This window comes from Oncorhynchus mykiss, chromosome 28, assembly GCF_013265735.2.
Source record: "Oncorhynchus mykiss isolate Arlee chromosome 28, USDA_OmykA_1.1, whole genome shotgun sequence".
NCBI classification, from domain to species: domain Eukaryota; kingdom Metazoa; phylum Chordata; class Actinopteri; order Salmoniformes; family Salmonidae; genus Oncorhynchus; species Oncorhynchus mykiss.
In genome coordinates this window covers 15,639,384-15,665,954 of record NC_048592.1, presented here as the reverse complement: position 1 = coordinate 15,665,954, position 26,571 = coordinate 15,639,384, and the positions used below count along the sequence as shown (strand labels likewise).

Below are 26,571 nucleotides of genomic sequence, written 5' to 3'. Positions count from 1 at the left end.
ACAATTTTACTGTAGAGTTCCCTTCATCTGGGTCTGTCTCTCCCCTAGGCTAAAGGATGTGCCTGCCTTTAGCTGCTATCTCTCTCTCTCTCTATTTCTCCTCTCTCACTCTGATGTTGTCCTTGTTTTCTCATCCCTCTGCTCTCTGTCACTCTCTTTTCCCCTCCCCCTATCTTTCTGTCCCTCTCACACTCACATTCTCAAACACATGCTCACAAACAAACTAACACACAATCATTTAGATGTCCTCTCTGCACACTTTTCACAGCCTTCCATTTTCTGGTTTTACTGTTTATAGGTACAGTGCCTTGCGAAAGTATTCGGCCCCCTTGAACTTTGCGACCTTTTGCCACATTTCAGGCTTCGAACATAAAGATATAAAACTGTATTTTTTTGTGAAGAATCAACAACAAGTGGGACACAATCATGAAGTGGAACGACATTCATTGGATATTTCAAACTTTTTTAACAAATCAAAAACTGAAAAATTGGGCGTGCAAAATTATTCAGCCCCTTTACTTTCAGTGCAGCAAAGTCTCTTCAGAAGTTCAGTGAGGATCTCTGAATGATCCAATGTTGACCTAAATGAGTAATGATGATAAATACAATCCACCTGTGTGTAATCAAGTCTCCGTATAAATGCACCTGCACTGTGATAGTCTCAGAGGTCCGTTAAAAGCGCAGAGAGCATCATGAAGAACAAGGAACACACCAGGCAGGTCCGAGATATTGTTGTGAAGAAGTTTAAAGCCGGATTTGGATACAAAAAGATTTCCCAAGCTTTAAACATCCCAAGGAGCACTGTGCAAGCGATAATATTGAAATGGAAGGAGTATCAGACCACTGCAAATCTACCAAGACCTGGCCGTCCCTCTAAACTTTCAGCTCATACAAGGAGAAGACTAATCAGAGATGCAGCCAAGAGGCCCATGATCACTCTGGATGAACTGCAGAGATCTACAGCTGAGGTGGGAGACTCTGTCCATAGGACAACAATCAGTCGTATATTGCACAAATCTGGCCTTTATGGAAGAGTGGCAAGAAGAAAGCCATTTCTTAAAGATAGCCATAAAAAGTGTTGTTTAAAGTTTGCCACAAGCCACCTGGGAGACACACCAAACATGTGGAAGAAGGTGCTCTGGTCAGATGAAACCAAAATTTAACTTTTTGGCAACAATGCAAAACGTTATGTTTGGTGTAAAAGCAACACAGCTGAACACACCATCCCCACTGTCAAACATGGTGGTGGCAGCATCATGGTTTGGGCCTGCTTTTCTTCAGCAGGGACAGGGAAGATGGTTAAAATTGATGGGAAGATGGATGGAGCCAAATACAGGACCATTCTGGAAGAAAACCTGATGGAGTCTGCAAAAGACCTGAGACTGGGACGGAGATTTGTCTTCCAACAAGACAATGATCCAAAACATAAAGCAAAATCTACAATGGAATGGTTCAAAAATAAACATATCCAGGTGTTAGAATGGCCAAGTCAAAGTCCAGACCTGAATCCAATCGAGAATCTGTGGAAAGAACTGAAAACTGCTGTTCACAAATGCTCTCCATCCAACCTCACTGAGCTCGAGCTGTTTTGCAAGGAGGAATGGGAAAACATTTCAGTCTCTCGATGTGCAAAACTGATAGAGACATGATTTGTTAAAAATATTTGAAATATCCAATAAATGTCGTTCCACTTCATGATTGTGTCCCACTTGTTGTTGATTCTTCACAAAAAAATACAGTTTTATATCTTTATGTTTGAAGCCTGAAATGTGGCAAAAGGTCGCAAAGTTCAAGGGGGCCGAATACTTTCGCAAGGCACTGTGTGTATATATATATATATATATATATATATGTATACATACATACATACATACATACATACGCGCACACACACAAAAACAAACACACAGGCCTCTGTCACTAAAGACAATGTTCTGTGTGTGTGATCTCCCTGGCTCTGTGCTGGCTGATCAAAGGGCTCATGTTTTCCAATGTAAGGTTTCGTAACACTTGCATAACAGCGGGAGTCGGGAGAGGAGACAGAGAGCACACACACACACACACACACATCACACAAGCATCACATCTACGTCAACCTCCCACCCTTTCATTGAAAGAGGGAATCACTGGGGAAAATCCTTTCTCGCTCGCTCGCTCACTCACTCACTCTCTCACACACACATACGCCATTGGGATTCGGAACGCTGTACAGGGAATGCACTCCCAATCGATGACCTTTACTTGATCTAGATTTATGGTCACTTAAAAGGTTCCCTTAATCTTCAGGGCTACTCTTAAGAATATACCTATTGCCTACCCTTGGCCAGGACAAAGTGTTTTGTTCATTAGGCATTATCAAAGATCTGGAGTTGATCTGTAGTGTTTGTACTGTATTTGCATTGATAATAAATACATGGTAGGAAGGTAGGCTGGTGCCTCCCTGACAACACTATAGATGGACTACTACTGTATTGGTTTAGTTGGCATTTCATATTTTCCCCTCTATCTCTGGATGGAATAGAATAGAACTAGAATATAATCAGTTCTCCAGTTCTACTAGCCAGCCATGATTCATGTGGAAGGCTGTAGCATGACATCCCTTTCTCTGCCTCCTCTTTCTAAATGATCATAGATACATCCCCGGTCAGGGAGGCAGTGTTTCCCCATGTGTGCCCTGTGTGTGGGTGTCCTGGCTATTGGTGTGTGTGGTGGTAGATAGCTGCTTAATGCCTACTGCTGTTATATAAACCCACAGAAGAAGCAGTAAATGTGAAAGTGGGCGAAGTTCACTGGAGTCTTAACAAAGATTATTCAGCACTACACAAGCACTCTGGCCGGCTCTTGCTCCAGGTCCTCCCCCTGTCAGGACCTCACCCCCACACTGGCCATTGTGGCACTGGGTGCTACTGCACTGACCTGGTGGGAAAGCACCAATGATTTATATATACACTAGATGATTTGTAGGGGGTGTTGTGTTGAAGACACCACACCTCCATCATGGAACTCCCCCACCATTATAATAACATATTTTGGAAGCAATAGGAATGCATTTGTTAATGTCTACATTTGTGTACCTGAAACATATAATTGAAATACTGTAGAATTCCATTCTTTCCTATGGAGGACTGGCAGGTAGCCAGTAACAGTAATGTTACTGTTCCCACAACAACAAATATTTTGTACCTGAAACATATAATTGAAATACTGTAGAATTCCATTCTTTCCTATGGAGGGCTGACAGGTGGCTTCAGAGCCTTTCATTAGCCAATATATAGCATTAGCAGAGTTTTAGCCAATATATAGCATGAGCATGGTTTTACCAAATATATAGCATTAGCAGGGTTTTAGCCAATATATAGCATTAGCAGAGTTTTAGCCAAAATATAGCATTAGCAGAGATTTAGCCAATATAGAGCATTAGCAGAGTTTTAGCCAATATATAGCATTAGCAGGGTTTTAGCCAATATATAGCATTAGCAGAGTTTTAGCCAATTTATAGCATTAGCAGAGTTTTAGCCAATATATAGCATTAGCAGGGTTTTAGACAATATATAGCAATAGCAGGGTTTATGGAAATTATTGGAAAACCCCTCCACTGGATTAGCAGTAGGCTCTTCTGTTTTGTTTAGTTCTGTACCCTCTAAGGGCAAAGATTTGATTTGGAAATGTTTAGCTGATCAGGGTGGTGTCCTATGAACAGTACCAATGTTCACTTCTTACTGTATATTGCTGATCTGTCGTTTCTTTGCACTGAATTCTAGGAAGTGTATTTTTTTCAGCTGTGTGTGTGTGTCATGTCGTGAGTGTGTGCTCATTTATATTTGTCTCTTGCTTATCAAACACTGGCCCTGAGTCAAGTCACCAGGACTCCTCCCGTGACATCCATCAAATCATTCATTGTCCTCTTCTTCCCTCCCATAGTCTCCCTAACTGGACATGGAGGTTTCATGGTCACCTACTCCATGGCAACAGTTTGTCCCTAACCCCAGCTCCTGTGGTAAATTAACAACGTGGAGCGGGGAAATGAAATGGAGGAGAAAACACAAGAAGTAGAGAAGAGAGTGGGGGGGAGAAGAGAGTAGTGGAGAGGGGGGGAGAAGAGAGTAGGGGAGAGGGGGGGAGAGGAGAAAACACAAGCAGGGGAGGGGAGAGGAAATGGAGGAGAAAACACGAGGAGATCAAGGCCTGTTGGACAGCATCCTAGAACATGTCTAGAGGTCCTATGAGCTGAGTTAACTAAGAGATGCTCCCTCAATGTAACACTCACTGAGAGATGCTCCCTCAATGTAACACTCACTGAGAGATGCTCCCTCAATGTAACACTCACTGAGAGATGCTCCCTCAATGTAACCCTGTTGTCAATCTGTGTGACAGGAGACGAGCACTAAACCAGATGTCACTCAGCCCAGCCTAGAGGGACTTGGGCAGTTGTCAGCACGCTGAACACTCTTCCCAAAAAAGACCACACACACACATGCAGAAGCTAGCATTAGAAGCAACCCCCAGTAAATCTTCTGTGCAGACTCGTTTAGTGTGAGAACATCTGGGAACTTTTAAAGAGGATGTTTAGCGGATTAAGAAGCTACTAATTAAGGATTAGGCCTTTCAGAAACTGTGAAATTGTGGATTTGTAGGTTTCACTCTCTAAGTAAGCAAGTGTCTCCCTAACTGTTGCTTAGTCATCACTAGTTACTACAGCCACAAAATCCGAAGGCCCACCTACTCAACCAATCAGATGAGGGAGTGTGATGATGCGTTTGCCAGTGTACGGAATATTTCAAGTTAAATTTTGAGGACCAAATAACTAAGTCAGGTTAAGACCCTAGTGAGGATAACGAGCACGCAGATGAGCTTCCCTGAGGTGTTTTTTTAGTTTCTACAGAAATTCTTTGGTTGTGCAAACTCCGTTTCATCAGCTTTCTGGGTGGTGGTCTCGGATGATCCCGCAGGAGAAGAAGCAGGATGTTGAGGTCCTCAGCTGGTGTGGTTACACGTGGTCTGCTTTTGTGAGGCCCTTTGGATGTACTGCCAATTCTCTAAAACAATGTTGGACGTGGCTAATGGTAGAGAAATGAACATTCAATTATCTGGCAATAGCTCTGGTGGACATTCCAGCAGTCAGCATGCCAATAGCATGCTCCCTCAACTTGAGACATCTGTGGCATTGTGTTGTTTGACAAAACTTCACAGTTTTAGTGGCCTTTTATTGTCCACAGCACAAGATGCACCTGTGGTAATGATCTAGCTGTTTAATCAGCTTCTTGATAAGCTACACCTGTCAGGTAGAGTATCTTGGCAAAGGAGAAATGCTCACTAACTAGGGTATAAACAAATTAGTGTACAACATTTAGAGAAATACGCTTTTTGTGCGTATGGAACATTTCTGGGTATTTTTATTTCAGCTCATGAAACATGGGACCAACACTTTATGAATGCCACGAGTAAACGGTAAAGACAAACAAATAAAAACTAAAGAGAAATATGCTGCTGAAATGAACAAGAAGGCAGTAAGTTCAAATACAGATCACTGTTTATACCATACACTTTTAATACAACAATTTTATGTTCCTCAATAACTTTTAAGAAAATGGGACTTTAAACAGGTTCAACTCTGTGGTCACTAAAGATACCATGGCACGACTGTACAGTGCCTTCAGAAAGTATTCATACCCCTAGACTTTTTCCATATTTTGTTGTGTTACACCCTAGCCTACACACAATACCCCATCATGTCAAATTGGAATTATGATTTTCGATTCATTCAAAATAAAACAAGACAAGTATTTAACCCCTTTGTTATGGCAAGCTTAAATAAGTTCACATGTAAAAATGTGCTTAGCAAGTTGCATGGACTCACTCTGTGTGCAATAATAGTGTTTAACATGGTTTTTGAATGACTACCTCATCTCTGTACCCCACACATACAATTATCTGTACGGTCCCTCAGTCGAGCAGTGAATTTCATACACAGATTCAACCACAAAGACCAGGGAGGTTTTCCAATGCCTCGCAAAGAAGGATACGTATTGGTAGATGGGTAAAACAGTTTAGAAGCAGACATTGAAGATCCATTTGAGCCTGGTAATTACACTTTGGATGGTGTATCAATACAGTCACTACAAAGATGCAGGCGTCTAGTTGCCGGAGAGGAAGGAAACCGATCAAAGATTTTCACCATGAGGCTAATGGTGACTTTAAAACAGTTCGATTTTAAATGGCGGTAATTGGAGAAAATTAGAGCTAACGGTCATATTTAGCTAAAACTCGGCAGAAACCACAATATGAATTAGCTAATAGCAATTGGCTGTTTACAATTCATCACATCACGGGAGAGCTCAACATTGATCGAAATAATTTAGTAAAACACTTTCTAAAAATCGATGGTGTAATCCGACAATGGGTAGTATTTTTCGTCAACCAAAGATATGAAGAGGAGACCAGATGAGTTTGGTCTGTTGGCAGAATGCATGTTGGAGGAGTGTGTCGTCTACGATCATTCACTTCCCTTCATTCACCCCCGGAAGTCTACTCAAAAGATGAGTGAACCGTTCCTTCACCTCATTGTAACATCTTTGGTCTGACAGACGTTTACATGACACCCAGAATGCATTGTGTAATGTCAACAAACATGGTGCCACACGTAGTTGTTTAAATAGCTTAGCATTAGCTCATCATAATCAGTACAACCTTCAAAAAAGTATTTTACACACATAGGTGTCCATTACAATCTGCAATAATCGGAATGGATTATTTGTCACCAGTTCTTGAAAACGTAATAAAACTGTAAATACATTATGCTCCATACACACATACATACTGTATGCTACAGTAGAAATGACAACACGATATACAGACAATACGGCACTTACTTTGATAGGAACACACACACGTCCGAAGTTATTATTTGTAAGGAAAACGACAATGAAGGCAATGCGAGCACTAGCCAGAAAATATGCCAGGGGGAAAAAGTTTGCAAGACTGCGCAAATGTCTGCATACTTGATCTGCGTGAAACACTGGGGAAGTGCTTTGGCTCTCCTCAAAGAGAGAAGTTTGTCTGGCTCAGTAAATCCTCAAACATAAATTGTCTGCAACAGTGAAATGGGCTACTTCTATGTGAATTAATGAGGATGCAGAACACACTTCAATTCAAACTGTTGTTAGAAAATAAAACTTGTTAGAAAATACTTTGAAATTAACAAACTGAAACATAGCAGGCAGCGGGGGTTAGATAATTAGCAGGCAGTTCGGGTTAGCTGTCCTGTTGCATAACAATCACATTTTCAATGTCAGAATGCATTCTGACATCACGTGCATAAAACCTCGACCGTTAGAGATATTTGGAATTCCCACGTGAAACGGTTAAGTGTTTTGCCATCTTCCATAGCTTGAAGACCATGTCTTTGTACAGAGACGGAAACTGGTAAAAACGAATACCTCAGTAATACCTGTGAGTGTGTGTATATAAAGTCTACACAAAATAACTCATGGTGAGCTGCAGACCCTTTTATCTACCAAGAGAGTTCTCATCCATAATTATCAGGGCTTTCTGCATTCTTCCACAGGCCAACACCACTCTGGCACTCAACGAAATGTATGTTGAAATGTATGGTGAAGCGTGATTCATCATTAATGCCCGTGATTTCAGAATAAGATGTTCACACACAGTTTTACACATCATCTGTTCTTTATTTTACACTTATTATTAGTATTATTTGCCTAGTCACTTTACCCTGCGTTCATGTACATATTGACTCCAAGTAACTTGTACAGAGGTACAAGTTACTTGAGGTCGAAATGTACATTGATCTGGTACTGGTCCCTGTATTTAGCTCCACATTGATCCGGTACTGGTCCCTGTATTTAGCTCCACATTGATCTGGTACTGGTCCCTGTATTTAGCTCCACATTAATCCGGTACTGGTCCCTGTATTTAGCTCCACATTGATCCGGTACTGGTCCCTGTATTTAGCTCCACATTGATCTGGTACTGGTCCCTGTATTTAGCTCCACATTGATCCGGTACTGGTCCCTGTATTTAGCTCCACATTGATCTGGTACTGGTCCCTGTATTTAGCTCCACATTGATCCGGTACTGGTCCCTGTATTTAGCTCCACATTGATCTGGTACTGGTCCCTGTATTTAGCTCCACATTGATCTGGTACTGGTCCCTGTATTTAGCTCCACATTGATCTGGTACTGGTCCCTGTATTTAGCTCCACATTGATCTGGTACTGGTCCCTGTATTTAGCTCCACATTGATCTGGTACTGGTCCCTGTATTTAGCTCCACATTGATCTGGTACTGGTCCCTGTATATAGGTCCATTCTTGTGTATTTTATCTTTAAACTCTGCATCATTTGGAAAGGTTCATAAGCATTTCACTGTCAAGTCTACACCAGTTGTATTCGGCGCATGATAAATAACATTTGATTTGATTTGGTGCAAAATACCAAAAAGGTGGACTGCAAGGCTATAATAAAAATTGCCCACGCTATCTGCTTTTCTGTTTTTAAGGTAAATATTTTAAAGTATATCATCAACCTACTGTTGGTCAAAGTCTAAGGCTGTGTTTACTCAGGCACCCCAATTCCAATTGTACGATTTTAAATAAGTTTAAAAAAAATACTATAATAAGTGCCCAATTGGAAAACAGGGTTGAAGTTTATATCTTAAAGCAGCCTAATTCATCATTTTTCATTTCCCTGAAACTGAATAAATCTAAAATCAAGATGTCAATTTGTTTGGAATTTTTTTTTAAACAATTAGAGCAAACATCATGATAAGCTTCCCAGCTGAGTTTGATTAAGACATCTGATTACCAATTTACATTTTGAACTGTTGGTTTTATTATAGCTAATAAATAACCAAGTCATTTATGGATCGGTACATAAAATAAATTGGTCCTCAAACTTGAACTGGAAATATACCGTAATCTGGCATACGTGTCAACACACTCCCTCATCTGATTGGCCGAGGAGGCGGGCCTTCAGACTTTGTGGCTGTGGTAACTATCTACGACCCTGTTGCTTACAGACTTACAAAGCTATGTAGTATAAAACAACACACACACACACAGTACCATACATAGTCCTAAAGGCAGACAGTGCGGTATGGTAGATAGCCTTGAAGGTTGTCCCATGATTGTTGGAAGGTTGTAACATGTTGCGCCAGGCTGGCAGATGGGAGGAGGGGATAATAGCACTGCCTTGGCCCGCGCACTAATTGTCCCTAGCAGCTGTCACCTCGTCTGGTCCTCACCGTCACTGCCATTACACGCCCATGTCTGTTTGTGTGTGTCACCTACCTTAGAGCTTGTCCAAAGGAGCCTATTCCTGTTACCTTGGGCCTTGCAGCACTACAAACGGTTATTCCGAGGTTTACTTCAACTATTTGCACATTGTTACAACACTGTACATAGACAATAATATCATTTGAAATGTCTGTATTCTTTTAAAACGTTTTACTCTTCATTTCTGATTGTTTACTTCCCATGTTTATTGTCTATTTCATTTGCTTTGGCAATGTAAACGTACAGTATGTTTCCCATGCATGTTGAATTGAATTGAGGGGGAGTGAATCCAGGTAGAAAAAGGGGTTTGATACGACATTATTACAACATCTGTTTAATATGACACCATTGCAATTTGTTGAAATCTGTCTGCAAAGACGTCATTGCAACCACTTTTGCCAGCTGGGAAAAGCAAGGTTTTGGGTTTATACGGAGAAAGACAGAAGGTCAAATCAAGAGATGACAGACACACACACACACACACACACACACACACACACACTCTCTCACACTAAGGCAGGTTCGGTGCCACATGGTGTGCGTGCCCCTACAGGAGGACAGCAATTTACAGGCCACAGAAACAGCTTGATTTCTTTCCTTCTCTTTCTTTCCCTCCCTCTCTCTTCCCCCTCTCTCTCTCTTCCCCATATGTGTTGGCGCTTACTCGCTTCCTCTTTCTTCAATATCTCATTACTCCTTTTCACTGTCAGCGGCGGAAAACAACAGCCATCAAGCATCATTTGATAATAATAACAAGCCTCTGAAGGACACGCTACAGAATGTGTTATTTTTAGCACTATTTGACAGTGATGTGTCTCTACAGCTCCTCAGTAGCAAGGAGGGCCTTGATACAACACCTCAGATCGTAACAATCTCATACAGGAAACGAGACAGAGGCTTGTGGCTCAAATGGCACCCTATTCCCAAGATAGTGCACTACTTTTGACCACGGCCCATATGGCTCTGGTCAATGGTAGTGCACTATCTAGGGAAGAGGGTGCCATTTGGGACGCAGAAAAAAGATGTGAGCGGCAGCCAAGGCCAGGCAGCAGGAGCTAGTTATAGCCTGAACACAAACCCTGCTCTACACTACGACCCATACATTAGTCTCATCTGTGCCAGTCCACAGCACCATAGCATGTATTGCATGTATCTCATTCCCACCCATTGTGTGATGTTGGTCAGAGCCCTGAGGTACGGCGAGCCCAGACCCAGTGTGTGATGTTGGTCAGAGCCCTGAGGTACGGCGTGCCCAGACCCAGTGTGTCATGTTGGTCAGAGCCCTGAGGTACGGCGTGCCCAGACCCAGTGTGTAATGTTGGTCAGAGCCCTGAGGTATGGCGAGCCCAGACCCAGTGTGTAATGTTGGTCAGAGCCCTGAGGTACGGCGAGCCCAGACCCAGTGTGTCATGTTGGTCAGAGCCCTGAGGTACGGCGTGCCCAGACCCAGTGGTAGAAGTGTATGTGTGTTGCAGTGTCTTGTTTCATTAGGGGGGGTCAGCCTGATTACACGTGTGTAGCGAGGAGGAGAGGTGGTTCTGCAAGTGGTCTGGTTATCACATGGGGGAGGGCCTTACACTCTGTTAAAGATGGAATCCACAGTAGGGGAAACGGTACCACTGTCCGCCCCACCGCAGTCAGTTCCTCTCTGCGTGGGTGTGTGTTGGCAGGGAGAGGGGAAACCGTGGCCTTTCCTGATCTTAGGGAAGGAAGACATCTTGATAAACCCCTAGGTAGTGAACACCCTAAAGTAAACACACGCCACTCCCTAGTCACACACATATATATTTTTAATACTTAATACTTAATATTTTTAATATTTGAATCCACCAATCAAATTTACAAAAAAAGGTCCCATTCTCCATAGCACTCAAAGGTAAAGAAAGCACCTCATTCTCCAAACACACACACACACACACAACTAGCCAAGACCATAGTGTCCTTTTGACCCGAACCCTATCCCCTACATTGCTTCCATCCTCAACCTTTAAATTGAAGACTCCTGGCCTGGGACAACAAATAGAGTCCTTGTTCCGATGACTCAGTTGGTTGGCTGGAGCCTGGTTCTTGCCCCACCAGGGTTGTGGGTTTGATTCCAGCATGAGACTAAACCATATTATCATTGTGATGTCAAGAGGTTGTATAGATCCAATGTAAACAGTGGGAGCCCCACCCACCCACTCTTCCCCTTCAATTGAACTAACCTAGACAGTGTAGTGGTCTGGTCTACACACAGGCAGATCCACTGTGTCCATGTGACTGGGTGGGGAGAGAGAGTTACTGTAGCCGCCAGGACAAATCAACACCCGGGCAGACAGATGCTGTTTTAGGCCCACTGTTATCATTAGGGCTTCCTACTGCCCCACTCCATATTGTTCCCCTTTTAAAACGTTTGTTCCTGCTTTGGTCCATCCTCATCCAGGTGAACAATAAAGCCCAAATCACATATGGAGGAGGTTTATCACTGTCACTGAATCAGAGTGTGTGCATCTGTGCATGCATGTGGAGGGTGTGTGTGTGTGATTGTGCACACACACACAAAGTGTTCCAACAAAGCCCTAGATATTTTGAGATTGCCAGTGTGACTTATTGAGGCTAAAAGCTGGTGAATAATTTGCCTGTTCAAACAATTTCCCATCCGACTCGCAAACTCAATTCTGAAAATGAACTGAGTTGTACTGTAGAGGTCTGAGCTCTGTGGTGGCATCTCACTTCTGACCATGTGGTAAGGTGCCGCATTGCACATGCTCAGTATTTGACCAGTCCATTTGCAAAGTCGGTTATTGATTTGATTTCGGGCGTGAAAATGAGGCCAAAGGTCACTGCACTGTGATGATACAGCGGGGAAAAGTGCTGATCACAGTAGCTCATATTAAAATGTAGCCCTTTGCCCCGGGCTCGGAGTCTGTTCTACAGAACATGAGCACTTCCTCAGTGAATTTATTCTTCAACCCTCGTCTCTGACAGTATCAAGCCAACTTCACAGTATCTTGAGCTACAGAGACACGAGCACAATCACTGCTCCAGTTGCTTTAGGACCAGACTGAAAGCGCCAGGTACATATTGGAAGGAGGGTGTACATGTAGTCCTGAACAATGTTCCCTCTAAGCTGTGCCGAGCAGTAGCCCGAGACGGCCGTGCAGGAAATATCAGCCCACAGAGAAAAGCAGGAGATTGATCGTCACTTAACTTTCTTGAGCAGTGGTCACCAACCGGTCGATCGCGAACGCCTGGTCGATCTCCAAGCATTCCTAGTCGATCGGTAAACATTTCTGTAAAACAACAACAACAACAATAAAGCCTTGTGCCTGTGTTGGTCTCGGGCTGTTGGCGGTAGGTGCACCCGACTCAGCTGCCCTGCGCACTAGGTAGGCAAACTGTTGCCATTTTTAACCATAGCATGTGTCTAAAGACACAAACTCTGACTTCCAGTAGGCCCTGAGAGCAAAACAAGTGCACTATAGGCCTAACGCTGGCCAATCGGATGGCTCAGACGACCGTGTCTGCAGTAACATAGCAGCCATTAAAGAAAGCCTCAGCAAAGTTGATACTGTGAGATTTCTAAATGTTTAAAAATCATGACGAGAGAGAGAGACTGTCAACGAATACAGCAAAGAGATGAGTTCATGTTTAAGTTCTCACTCAGCACTGTCAACACTTTGTATTCAACACTTTTAACACTTAAATGCGCATTCTTCCTATTTCCACTCAGCGCTACAACAAGCAGTGGAGCAGTAATGAATGAGTAGGAAAGTGTATCTACAGGCTTGCGTTGTTATTATTAGCGGCTTGGGTCTTTTTTTAATATCAAGGGATATTTCACTTTCTCTGGTCAGAGGAGTAACAACATGAATTTGTGCATGAGGCAGAAATAATGCAGTGCGACTCGAGTTTCGCCATCAGCTGGAAGACTGTCCCTTTTTGGTCAGTGTCAGTGGACGAAAGGTAGAGCGGAGGGATGTTGAGAGGTGGACCTTCAGTCTGCTGCTCTCTCCATCTGCTGAGACTGACCATCAGATGCAGGCATCATCAGCACAGTAAACAATAAATAAAAAGCACATTATTTAAATATATGCTCAATCATTACCGGTGTGATCATGTAGCCTTCCTCATAAAAAAATATATATATATATTCCAAACAACAATGCATTCATTGGCAGGGCAATTCAAGCAAAGCCAATTTGCGGTGATAATGTTTTGGGCATATAGCTTACTGCACAAACCTCATTGCGACAGTATTGTTTTTAATTGGTTAATGTTGCTTAGGCTTATGTTTTTTAAAGTCATGTAAAAATACAAAAATAAAAATTCTGAGCGGTAGATCTCGGCTTGCATTTTGACTCAATGTGTTCTTGACTAAGAAAAGGTTGGTGACCACTGTTGTACAGTTTTCCCTGTTAATTAACAATATCAACATTTCCCTTTACTGTGGCAATTGTGATTGAATCGGCGCAATATTAGCCACTTTCAATGCAACATACCGAAACAAAACGAACTATGCAAGAGATTTTGTTGTAGGCAGAACGCACCGGAGTAGGATTCTATTGCATTTATATTTATTATGGATCCCCATTAGCTGCTGCCAAGTGCATTGACACACACTACTCAGCCGTACTTTACACAGACCGGTGTGACATAACCAATCAGAGCTGCACTAGGCCTATATGCAAATAGACCATTGGCATATGTGGATCTGTGCCATTTACTTTGAACTGGACTGTGTTTACAGCATGAGCGGTCGTGAGTAGATGCGCTTGTTTTGAGATCAAAGTGTGAGCTGCGTGTAGCCACGTGTAAACGTTTTAATATCCTTTGCTAGTTAGTGAATTATTAGCCCAGTTATAGGTCCTTTGTATTCAGCAATAAGGGAGTGATTGCTTCCTACAAGAGCACAAAACGTGTACATTTCTAGACATCTTTGAAAAGAAAGTCAAGTAAATAGATTTTTTTGTCTTAAAGGGGCAGTGTTGTATTTTGAGACAGGCTTGAATAAGCTAAGTAGCCAATAGGCAGAGTCTAGCATAATTTCTGATTCTCTGTAATAAGGGTATGGGAAGTGGTTTCTTACGTCAAACAACAACAACATTTTCAGTCACCTTATCTGAAGGACAAGTGGCTAAACAGGTTCATGTCAAGCCATGCATTTTTTTCCCAAAAGTCTCATGGAATGTAGGCCTACATTGAACTTTGCGCTCAGTAGACCTGAAATTTGCTCAGTGGCGATAATCTTTTGAGGGTACATCGGTCCTGACCTGGGCTTGAACCTGGGACCTTGCAACTGTCAACCCTACACCTTAGCCATTACGCCAAGAGATCCGAACCTCTTGAGGAGGTCGCTAGGTTGTAAGCTCCCTACAATAGAGTAGGTAACTGTAGTGTTCTCCAGTTGTGGGAGTTTTAAAGCGATGCTAAAAGTGTTAGCCCTGGGCCATGTGTCATACAGCATTCTCTCGTGTTAGTCTAACAGTCAGCATGTAAGGGACCTGTGTTGAATTATTCAAAGCTGTAAGAGCTTGTCCTGGTACTTAGTACTTACCCCATAGTACTACCCCACCAGCTCTCTCTCTATCCCTGTCTGGATTGAAGTGGCTGGGAGAGATGGAGGAGTGGTTTACAGTGGGTTACATAACTGAAGAAATAAGGTAAACGCCAACATAAAGTGTCTTAATGTGGTCTTGGGCCGCCAGAACAGCTTCAATGCACCTTGGCACAGATTCTACAAGTGTCTGAAACTATCGCAGCGATGGACACCGTTCTTCCACAAGAAATTCCATCATTTGGTGTTTTGTTGATGGTGGTGGAAAACGCTGTCTCGGGCGCCACTCCAGAATCTCCCATAAGTGTTCAATTGGGTTGAGATCTGGTGACTGAGACGGCCACGGCATATGGTTTACAGCGTTTTCTTGCTCATCAAACCATTCAGTGACCCTCTCCTATGAGAGCATAGCCATGGTAGCCAAAATAATGGTCTACCCCAGTATTTTTATACATGACCCTAAGCATGATGGGATGTCAATTGCTTAATTAACTCACGGTTAGTTAGCAACTCAATCATGTAAATCAAAAGTATGTGCCCAGTGGGTGAGATCTCTTCTAGCCAAGGTAGCAACTGTGTATTTTTATACATGACCCTAAGCATGATGAGATGGTAGTTGCACACAACTGTGTGGAAGCACCTGCTTTCAATATACTTTGTATTTAAAAATTTTTTTTTAAATGATCCCTCATTTACTCCGTGTGGAGTGGATGGGAGAGATGTAGAGGGCAGGAGTGATTTACTGTCGTTTACAGTAACATGTGAGTCATTTTCTATGGCCTGGGGTCGTGTCCATTCCACATCTGTTCTACATCAGATGCTTTGGCGTAGCGCCTTGGCCTAGCACACATGGTGGAGACATGAATAATAAAAGACAAACAAGTGTCCAGGTAGGCAGAGATTCTGTTCATAGATAGATAGGTAGGAGGAGAACAGAGAGGCACATGCAAGTGGAGAAGAATGTGAGAGAGCGAGAGAGGTTGAGAGAGTTGGCCGGCCAGTTTGCAAGACGGAGAGCAGGTGGATGTTTTGGAGAGACAGAGAAGACAGATGGACAGAGAAGACAGACTGATTGACAGATAATAAACAAGCCATTTGGCAGGGTAGCGGAGTGAACGAGGGAACACGTCACAGAGGAGAAGAACCAATGGGTGAAGGGAATAAAGACAGCTCAAAGAATGCCATAACAAAATAGTGTTGAATTAGTGGACAGCACCTGGCATCATCATCTATTATCTGACTATCACTGTTGTGTTTAATGCTATGCTAAAAGCTATTCAGCGCCGTATGCTAACAGAGTGCGGCATCAGTGCTGACTGTGACTGTTTAGCGCTTATGCTAACACAGCATTGATTTGACTGGCTGCTACGCTATTTAACTATTCATATCTCTCAGGGTTGATAATATACTGTATGTACAGTATGTAAATAAACGCAATTATCATTATTATTTGCTTTATAGTCATACATAATTACTATGTCACTTGATTAGCTTTGGGTTAATAGATGCAGGGCCAGTATACAGGTCTGTGTGCTACTGGCCCTGTGTTGAGTTAGCTAACAATGCTAATTCTCGCTCTCTCTCCTCTGTGTGTTGAGTTAGCTGAATGCTAACTATGCTAACTCTCGCGCCCTCTCCTCTGTGTTAAGTTAGCTGAATGCTAACTCTCGCTCCCTCTCCTCTGTGTGTTGAGTGAGCTGAATGCTAACTATGCTAACTCTCGCTCCCTCTCTTCTGTGTGTTAAGTTAGCTGAATGCTAACTATGCTAACTCTCGCTCCCTCTCCTCTCTGTGTTGAGTTAGCTGGATTCTAACGATGTTAACTGTATCCCCCTCCCATTGTGTTATTAGCTGGATGCTAACTCTCTCTCTCTCTCCTTGTGTGTGTTCCAGGAAAGCCCCACAGCATCGAGAGCTCGGAACGCGTGCAACTGTCGGGGACGTATAATGTCCGCAAAGGGAAACTCCAGCTGCCAGTCAACCGCTGGACCAGACGCCAGGTGATCCTTTGTGGCACCTGCCTCATTGTCTCCTCCGTCAAAGACAGCCACACGGGCAAGATGCACATCCTGCCCCTCATCGGAGGAAAGGTACAGTAAGACACAGGACTGACAAGACTGCTGTTACTGACACTACTGACAATGTTCTGTGACGGCTGGACCGGCAGCCGTATTGAGAGCACCCACACCAGGAAGAAAAATCACAAAGTTCATTCTAATTCTATGACACCAATGTGGCATCCACAAACCTTACTTTACTCGTACATCACCAGCTTTCCATTTCCATTTGTCTTCATTCTTGACTCCGTCTAATCAGTGTGTAATCATAGAGCTGAAATCAAATCAACAGTCTTTAATCAACTCTGTGACAGAGTCCTGGTGAAGGGCCAATAAGTCATCGTTGCAGATCCGTGTTTAATCTTCCAACATCCTTATTTTATATCTGCATTCTCCACATCAAGTACTCTATACCCTAAATGGATTGTTGGCCTTTATTCACTGTCCTCCAATTTAAAAGTCTTATCGTGGTTCTGCCTAGTTTAGGCTGGATCCTCACGAATACATTTTCTGGCTTGGGATTTCACATTCCAAAAAGGGAGTTAGGGAGAGAGCCTTTGGTTAATGACTGTTATCCCTTTATGGCTTTATGGCTGTGTATCTGCAGCAGGGAAGGGCAGACAGGCCCGTTGAATAAGCCCTAAGGGCCCTCCTCAAATGGTCTTTCTATCAGCCTGCCACATACTATATCTAGGCATATAAAGGACTGTGACTCCCCATATCCCACCGCAACCACAGCTCAAATATCATGTCATGTCAAGACACGACCTCTAGATCTCTAGATTCCCATACATCTCCGCAGCGTGCGGTCACAACTATAAGACCGGAAATTGCAGCCTGAGGCTCTTTTAATATGAACATCTGAAGCGTTCAGCTCGTGCTGATGACGTCACTAAATGGACCATGGCCTGTAACATGGAACACAGGGACTGTGTTGTGTACTGAAAAAGTCCCTGGATGTTTTTTTTTCTTTCTTTCCTATAGGTATGTGTGTTTTCTGTATGCAATCGACATTTGTTCAGTCAATAGCCCTACAGGTTTGTTTATCTTGCTTGTCTGACTCCGACGGCGTGTGTGTTGTCATTGTCGTGTCTAACTGGCGATTTGTTTTCCGACAGTGGTTATCTTGAATGTGTGACTTACCCTGGAGGTGTGAACGGAAGATGTGTGTTTGTTAATGCAGTCTCTAGGCCTAACGTGTGTGTGTGTGTGTGTGTAGGTGGAGGAGGTGAAGAAGCATAGCCACTGCCTGGCGTTCAGCTCAGCAGGGCCCCAGAGCCAGACCTACTACGTCAGCTTTGACAGCTTCACAGAACACCTGCGCTGGCACCGACACGCAGCCAAGGTACATCAGTGTGTGTGTGTGTGCAGTGGAGTACAGTTGGGGGTGAAACAGTAGCTCTCACTCACTCACTCACCCACTCACTCACTCACTCACTCACACAAACGCTCACTCACTCACTCTCGTCTCTCTCATCCTAACTGAAGTAGGCCAAAGCCAGGAAACCAATTTTATAAATATTATCAGGGACGAGCGTGTCATGGAAGCCCAGGGGAACACTCAGAATAGAACCTACTGTAGGACTGTGAGGAGGAGTGGCATGAGCAGTAGTCAAGGACTGGAGAGTAGCTAGTTAACCGTGTTCAGTAAGGGAAGTATTGTAAAGGAGATTATAGTGGAAATGGAGAGTATAGTAGAGAGTATAATAAGGAGAAGGAGAGTAAAGTAGAGCAGTGTTCCCCATCTCCAGTTCTCGATTGTCCCCATCACCACACATTTTAATTGAGGATCCCCGGACAGACACACCTGATTCAACTTGTCGACTAATCATCAAGCCCTCAATGAGTTGAATCAGGTGTGTTTGTCCGGGGCTACAAGGTGTGCTGTTGGAGGTACTTGAGGACTGGAGTTGGGAAACACTTTAGTAGAGGGTATAGTAAGGAGAGTATAGTGGAACTGGAGAGCACAGTAAGGAGAGTATAGTGGAACTGGAGAGTACAGTAGAGTATAGTAAGGAGAGTACAGTAAGGAGAGTATAGTGTAACTGGAGAGTACAGTAGAGAATATAGTGGTAAGGAGATTATAGTAGTAAGGAGAGTATAGTAGTAAGGAGCGTATAGTGCAACTGGAGAGTACAGTAGTAAGGAGAGTACAGTAAGGAGAGTATAGTAAGGAGAGTATAGTGTAACTGGAGAGTACAGTAGAGAGTATAGTGGTAAGGAGATTATAGTAGTAAGGAGAGTATAGTAAGGAAAGTATAGTGTAACTGGAGAGTACAGTAGAGAGTATAGTGGTAAGGAGAGTACAGTGGTAAGGAGAGTACAGTAGTAAGGAGAGTACAGTAGTAAGGAGAGTATAGTAGTAAGGAGAGTATAGTAGTAAGGAGAGTATAGTAGTAAGGAGAGTACAGCAGTAAGGATAGTATAGTAGTAAGGGGAGTATAGTAGTAAGGAGAGTATAGTGGTAAGGAGAGTACATTAGTAAGGCGTGTATAGTAGTAAGTAGAGTATAGTAAGGAGAATATAGTAGTAAGGAGAATATAGTAAGGTGAGTATAGTAATAAGGAGAGTATAGTGGTAAGGAGAGTATAGTGGAACTGGACTAAGTGTTCCGTCATGCTATGACAGATAACAGTAAATATACAGTAGATATATGGAAGCGAAACAGTAGATATACTGGAGATATACAGTAGACATACAGCAGATATACAGTAGATATACGGGAGATATACAGTAGATATACGGGAGATATACAGTAGATATACTGGAGATATACGGTAGATATACGGGAGATATACAGTAGATATACGGGAGATATACGGGAGATATACGGCAGATATACAGGAGATATACAGTAGACATACGGGAGATATACAGTAGATATATGGGAGATATACAGTAGATATACGGGAGATATACAGTAGATATACGGGAAATATACAGTAGATATATGGGAGATATACAGTAGATATACGGCAGATATACAGTAAATATACAGTAGACATACAGTAAATATACAGTAGATATACAGTAGATATACGGAAGATATACAGTAGATATACGGTAGATATACGGCAGATTTACAGTAGATTTACAGTAGATGTAGATTAGATATACGGCAGATATACAGTAGATATACGGTAGATATACAGTAGATATACGGTAGATATACAGTAGATAACATGAGATGACCTGTTATGTCTTGTCCTGTCTCACTCACGGTTGACTTCCTGCCTTTCTAATCTTAAGACGCCTGACCTATCGATGACCTGTTAATAACCACCCTAGGTCACACACACACAATCCTCCCACAAATCCACAATCCGCCCCCCAGTCACACACACATCCCAGTGGAGTCGGGATAATTATGTTTGACACCAGGTTTCCCCTTTCTCTTCCCTCCCCCGGTTGGTCAGATGGTGTCCCAGAGGATCAACTCTGTGGACCTGTCCTGCTGCAGTCTGGAGCAGCTGCCTCCCAACCTCTTCTACAGCCAGGACCTCACCCACCTCAACCTCAAACACAACTTCCTCCCCACAGACCACCGTCTACACCAGTTACAGAGGTAGGTGGTACGAACCAGGGGAATTGGACACACAGGGCTGGTATTAATAGGGATGGGTTGGGTCTCAGGAAGGGGTAGGGTGGGGTGGGCTTGACCTGGTTAAGTTGCTCTGCCTGGACAGATCTGAGCATGGCATGGTTTGGCTTGGTTGGCTTAGTAAAGAGTTGGACTGGGTCACAATTAGGGTAGGGCTGGACTGGGCTAGACCAGACTGAGCTAGCCTAGATTGGAGTGGACTTGGCAGAATAGTGCTGGGCTTAAGATGCATGAATGGGGTAGTGTCAGTTAGTGGGCAAGGCAGTGTCAGTGGCCTTTGGTTGGGCAGACTTGAGCTGCTTAGGACCAGGCCTAGCAGAGATGGGCAGGGTAAGGCTGGCCTGAGCTGGGATGGTCAAACAGATTGAGTTGGGCAGGACCAGGACAGGGCCTAGTTGAGTTGACCTGGACAGTCGGAGTGGATGGAGTCTAGTAGGGTAGCCCAGACCTGTCTGCCTCTGCAGGGAGGCTTTTAATATGGCCTGGCTCCCTCACTCTCCCTCTCAGTACTGCTCAGTGGGCACCATCTGGCCCCAGATTAAACCACATAGCCAAGATGTACTGTACACTGTGCGTGTGTGTGTGTGTGTGTGTGTGTGTGTGTGTGTGTGTGTGTGTGTGTGTGTGTGAGTGCGCATGCCTGTCACAGCCTGTCTTAGAAATTCAGAAGATGATTTGTCATTTAACTGCACGTGCAAGTGTGTATGTAGTCTACGATGATAGAGAGAGAGCGAGGGCTAGAGTGGGGGATTGTATGTGTGCGTGAGAGCGAATATTGGGTTGTGTGTGTGACTGGTTGAAGGCAGAATTAGGGCATACAGAATCTTGATCACTGCAGATTAGAGCAGTGTGTGCATGTGCCCGTCTGATCCTGTCTGAATATGTGCCAGGACCCGTCAACATTATACGAGGCTTTGGCCTTTTCATATTCTATATCCTGGCTAATGCAGGGGATAATCTGAATTCAAAAGACGGACATGACCGATGAGAAGCTGCTAGTTTGGAGATAAAAGGATATGATGTGATATGGAGGGTTTAATTGCTACAGAGCATCCCTGCTGGGCATCAGACTCACACAATGTACTAATGAGTATGACCTACATTAGTAGGGTCACTCGTATTTAAAGTGTCATTGGCTGAGCGAGAGAGAGAGGGGAAGAGAGAGAGAGGGAAAGAGACAGGGGAAGAGAGAGTGAGAGAGAGAGAGAGGGGGGAAGAGAGAGCGAGAGAGGGAAAGAGACAGGGGAAGAGCGAGTGAGAGAGAGAGGGGGGGAAAGAGACAAGTGAAGAGAGCGAGAGAGAGAGAGAGAGGGGGAAAGAGACAGGTGAAGAGAGAGTGAGAGAGAGAGAGGGGGAAAGAGACAGGTGAAGAGAGAGTGAGAGAGATGGGGGGGAAAGAGACAGGTGAAGAGAGAGAGAGGGGGGGGGGGAAGAGAGTGAGAGAGAGAGAGGGGGAAAGAGACAAGTGAAGAGAGGGAGAGAGAGAGAGAGAGGGAAAGAGACAGGTGAAGAGAGAGAGAGAGAGAGAGAGGGAAAGAGATGGGTGAAGAGAGCGAGAGAGAGGGGAAAAGAGACAGGTGAAGAGAGAGAGAGGGGAAGAGACAGGGGAAGAGAGAGCGAGAGGGGGAAGAGAGAGAGAGAGAGGGGGGAAGAGAGAGAGGGGGGGAAGACAGTAAGAGAGAGAGAGGGGGAAAGAGACAGGGGAAGAGAGAGAGAGAGAGGGGAAGACAGAGAGAGAGAGAGAGGGGAAGAGAGAGAGAGAGGGGAAGAGAGAGCGAGAGAGAGAGGGGGAAAGAGAGAGAGAGAGAGAGCAAGAGAGAGGGGAAGAGAGGGAGGGGAAGAGAGCGAGAGAGAGAGGGGGAAAGGGAGAGAGAGAGGGGGGGAAGAGAGAGCAATAGAGAGAGAGAGAGAGGGGGAAGAGAGAGGGGGGGAAGACAGTAAGAGAGAGAGAGAGGGGGAAAGAGACAGGGGAAGAGAGAGAGAGAGGGGAAGACAGAGAGAGAGAGGGGAAGAGAGAGCGAGAGAGAGATGGGGAGAGAGAGAGAGAGGGGAAGAGAGAGCGAGAGAGAGAGGGGGAGAGAGAGAGCAAGAGAGAGGGGAAGAGAGAGAGAGGGAGGGGAAGAGAGCGAGAGAGAGAGGGGGAAAGGGAGAGAGAGAGATAGAGGGGGGAAGAGAGAGCACTAGAGAGAGAGAGGAAGAGAGAGAGAGAGAGGGGAAGAGAAAGGGGAAGAGAGAGAGGGGGGGAAGAGAGAGAGGGGAAGAGAGATGGGAAGAAAGAGAGAGAGGGGAAGAGAGAGCGAGGAGGGGGGAAGAGAGAGAGAGAGGGGAAGAGAGAGAGAGAGGGGAAGAGAGAGAGAGAGGGGAAGACAGAGAGAGAGAGGGGAAGAGAGAGCGAGAGAGAGATGGGAAGAGAGAGAGAGAGAGAGGGGAAGAGAGAGCGAGAGAGAGAGGGGGAGAGAGAGAGAGCAAGAGAGAGGGGAAGAGAGAGAGAGGGAGGGGAAGAGAGCGAGAGAGAGAGGGGGAAAGGGAGAGAGAGAGATAGAGGGGGGAAGAGAGAGCAATAGAGAGAGAGAGGAAGAGAGAGAGAGAGAGGGGAAGAGAAAGGGGAAGAGAGAGAGGGGGGGGAAAGAGAGAGAGGGGAAGAGAGATGGGAAGAAAGAGAGAGAGGGGAAGAGAGAGCGAGGAGGGGGGAAGAGAGAGAGAGAGGGAAAGAGAGAGAGAGAGAGAGAGGGGAAGAGAGAGAGAGAGGGGGAAAGAGACAGGGGAAGAGAGAGAGAGAGAGGGGAAGAGAGAGCGAGAGAGAGAGAGAGAGGGGGAAAGAGAGAGAGAGGGGGAAAGAGAGAGAGGGGGGAAGAGAGAGAGAGAGGGGGAAAGAGGGAGAGAGGGGGAAAGAGAGAGGGGGGGAAAGAGAGAGAGAGGGGGAAAGAGAGAGGAAGAGAGAGAGAGTGGGGGGGGAGAGAGAGAGTGGGGAAAGAGAGAGGGGGGGGGGGGGCGGAAGAGAGAGAGGGGGGAAAGAGAGAGAGAGGGGGGGGGAAAGAGAGAGAGAGAGATAGGGGAAGAGAGAGCGACAACATGGCCTAGTCTAGACTCCTCAGCTCTCACTGTGTCTGTGAGCATGTCACAATGTGTATTGGCTCAGGTTTGTGTGTGTGTTCAGACACATTTTTCCTGAGAGAGAGAGAGTGTGTGTGAGGAGCAAGGTTTCCATCCAATTTGCGACAGATTTACATGCAAATATTCTAAAATCTGCATAAAAACAATATGCGCATTTTCCCACCAGAGATGTTTCCACCAAAGTGACTTGTTGTTGATTAAAGGCTGTGCGTGATGACGTAGTGGACATCAAAATAACTTTTGCAGTGAAATTCCCATGTATTGAATAAAAACTACAAGTTTCCATCGCATTTTCAACTCTACACATATATTCGTGAGGGGCTGACCTGTTGCATCCTCTACAACCACTGTGATTATTATTTGACCCTGCTGGTCATCTATGAACGTTTGAACATCTTGAAGAACGATCTGGCCTTAATGGCCATGTACTCTTATAATCTCCACCCGGCCCAGCCAGAAGAGGACTGGCCACCCCTCAGAGCCTGCTTCCTCTCTAGGTTCCTTCCTTTCCAGGGAGTTTTTCCTAGCCCCCGTGCTTCTACATCGGCATTGCTTGTGGTTGGGGTTTTAGGCTGGGTTTCTGTAGAAGCACTTTGTAACATCTGCTGAAAATACATTTGATTGATTGACTGTAACAAAAACATTTGCATTTATATAGTCAATGTCAGCTATCTGAGCGACCGATCGCTGCATACCCCATCTGTAAATGCCCACCCAATCTACCTACCTCATCCCCATATTGTTTTTATTTACTTTTCTGCATTTTTGCACACCAGTATTTCTACTTGCACATCATCATCTGCTCATCTATCACTCCAGAGTTAACTTGCTAAATTGTTATTACTTCGCTACTATGGCCTATTAATTGCCTTACCTCCTTACTCCATTTGCACACACTGTATATAGACTTTCCATGTGTAACTCTGTGTTGTCGTCTGTGTTGCACTGCTTTGCTTTATCTTGGCCAGGTCTCGGTTGTAAATGAGAACTTGTCCTCATCTAGCTTACCTGGTTAAATAAAGGTGAAATAAATAAAATAAAATGTGCCACTCTGGTCTTGGCACGTACCTCTAGCCAACAGCTGGCAGATACAGTGTGGGTATAGCCTACCTGATGAGATTATTATGAACAAAATAGGAAGATTTGTTTTATTTGTCAAATGTCAGCCAAGCATTGATCATCATGTCACCAGAATTAGACCCTTGATGTTTATTGAAAGGAGCATCAAGCTCATCACCCTGTACTTTCACAATTTATAGAATCGTTAGCCTAATAAACGGCATTGCTTTCCCGCGTCGTAGTGGGAGGACCACACCACATATCGTTGCGTGACTCTTAAGTTTACTTCAATATGATTGCAATGATATCAGTATTTCCCCAAAAAGGCGTTTCCACCACCATTTCTCGCATAATTAATTTTACCGACACAAAAAGATCCCACCTTGTCTAGCGTATTTTGTTTTGCCGACATTTTGAAAGTTTACGGGCAAACGTTCTGTTTCCATCAGGCCTGCTGTGACATTTCATATCCGACATGTACTTTACTCACATCAAAAGGTTGGATGGGAACCTGGTTTGTCTCCCGTTTTGTTTCCCTATAAACACTGGGTGTCCTTCACATCACGGCATCTGACTATTTAGTATTTTTCCAAGTGGTGTCCCTCCTCTCTTCCTCCCCCTCCCTACCTCCCTCTTACTTTTTCTTTCTTTCTTTCTCTCTCTCTCTCTCTCTCTCTCTCTCTCTCTCTCTCTCGTCCTTCATAACTTTTAGTCAGCATTGTAAATATGAAAATACACAGGGTCAAAGGTTTAAACATGTGCACGGAACCAGATCCAGCCCCTCCCTGTGTGATGACCTTTGTAACAGAGCATTGCATTATGGGATTAGAGGAGGGGCTAGGTATCCTACACACCTGATTGCCCATATTTGATTGGCACATCACTCTAGAGCTAATCTGGCTAATCTGGGGGAGGGGGGGGGGGGCAGATAGCGAGATGGAGAGCGGGAGAGGAAGACAGAGGGGAGCAGAGAGGGAGGGGGTGTATGTGTGGTGTTAGTCAGCAGATTTGAGCAGGTGATCTACAGGAGCACAGGGTTGTCCTGGCCTCCTTGTCTCGTTCAGCTCCTACAGGAGGACGCCTCCCTCCCTACCTGAGCTGGAATTAAATGGCCTTGCAAATTAATAGCCCTGTCATCTAGCTTCCCTTTTTCTAATAACACATGATGAAGGGGCTAAACTGGCTGTGCGTGTGTGTGTGTGTGTGTGTGTGTGTGTGTGTGTGTGTGTGTGTGTGTGTGTGTGTGCGCGCGCGCCTGTGTGTGTACGTGTGATCGATTCAAAGCATTGCCAGACTAAAAGGCAGCAGACTTGTTTGTGAGGTTATCAGCTTTGATGCTAACATGGCAATCGGCCCAGGAGTGGTGGGGCCGTGTGCCCTCCCCTCTCTCTCCTGTCCCCTTTCCCCTGTAAGGGTGACTTGACTGAAGGTCACTGCTGAACCATAGGACACGAAGCCAAATGCCTCGAGCCTCTGGTGTTGCTACTGACAACACACACTCTGCCTGTTTCCTCTACATGACAATGTATTAGTATTTTCATTTCGACTGTTGAGTCAGACCACTGACTTTGCTAACTACACAATATCACAGATGTGTGATATTTAACATTTTACCACAGTATGACAGAGGAACGGAAAAGGTCAGAGAAGTTCCATAGTCTTTTGACGCTTGTTTTAAACTTTGGGAGCATTCTAACAGAGTGCAGTTACTCTTATAACAGTGTGGTTATCTGGGCACAGCAGCACACTACTCTTGAACCAACAAACTACATAATACATATTATAAACTGGCTGGTTCGAGCCCTAAATGCTGATTGGCTGAAAGCCCCATGGTATATCAGACCGTATACCATGGGTATGACAAAACTTGTATTTTTGCTGCTCTAATTACTTTGGTAGCCAGTTTATAATA

General features: G+C 44.4%; 1 protein-coding gene across 1 annotated transcript in view; it reads left to right on the top strand.

Moving 5' to 3' along the window:
- Positions 1 to 26,571, top strand: part of LOC110508626 (PH domain leucine-rich repeat protein phosphatase 1) — a 78,793-nt gene that overhangs the window by 34,502 nt on the left and 17,720 nt on the right. The window contains exons 2-4 of the mRNA XM_021589282.2: positions 16,722 to 16,918; positions 18,105 to 18,230; positions 20,302 to 20,450. Coding sequence (XP_021444957.2) covers positions 16,722 to 16,918; positions 18,105 to 18,230; positions 20,302 to 20,450 — 472 coding nt within the window. The remainder of the gene's footprint in view (positions 1 to 16,721; positions 16,919 to 18,104; positions 18,231 to 20,301; positions 20,451 to 26,571) is intronic.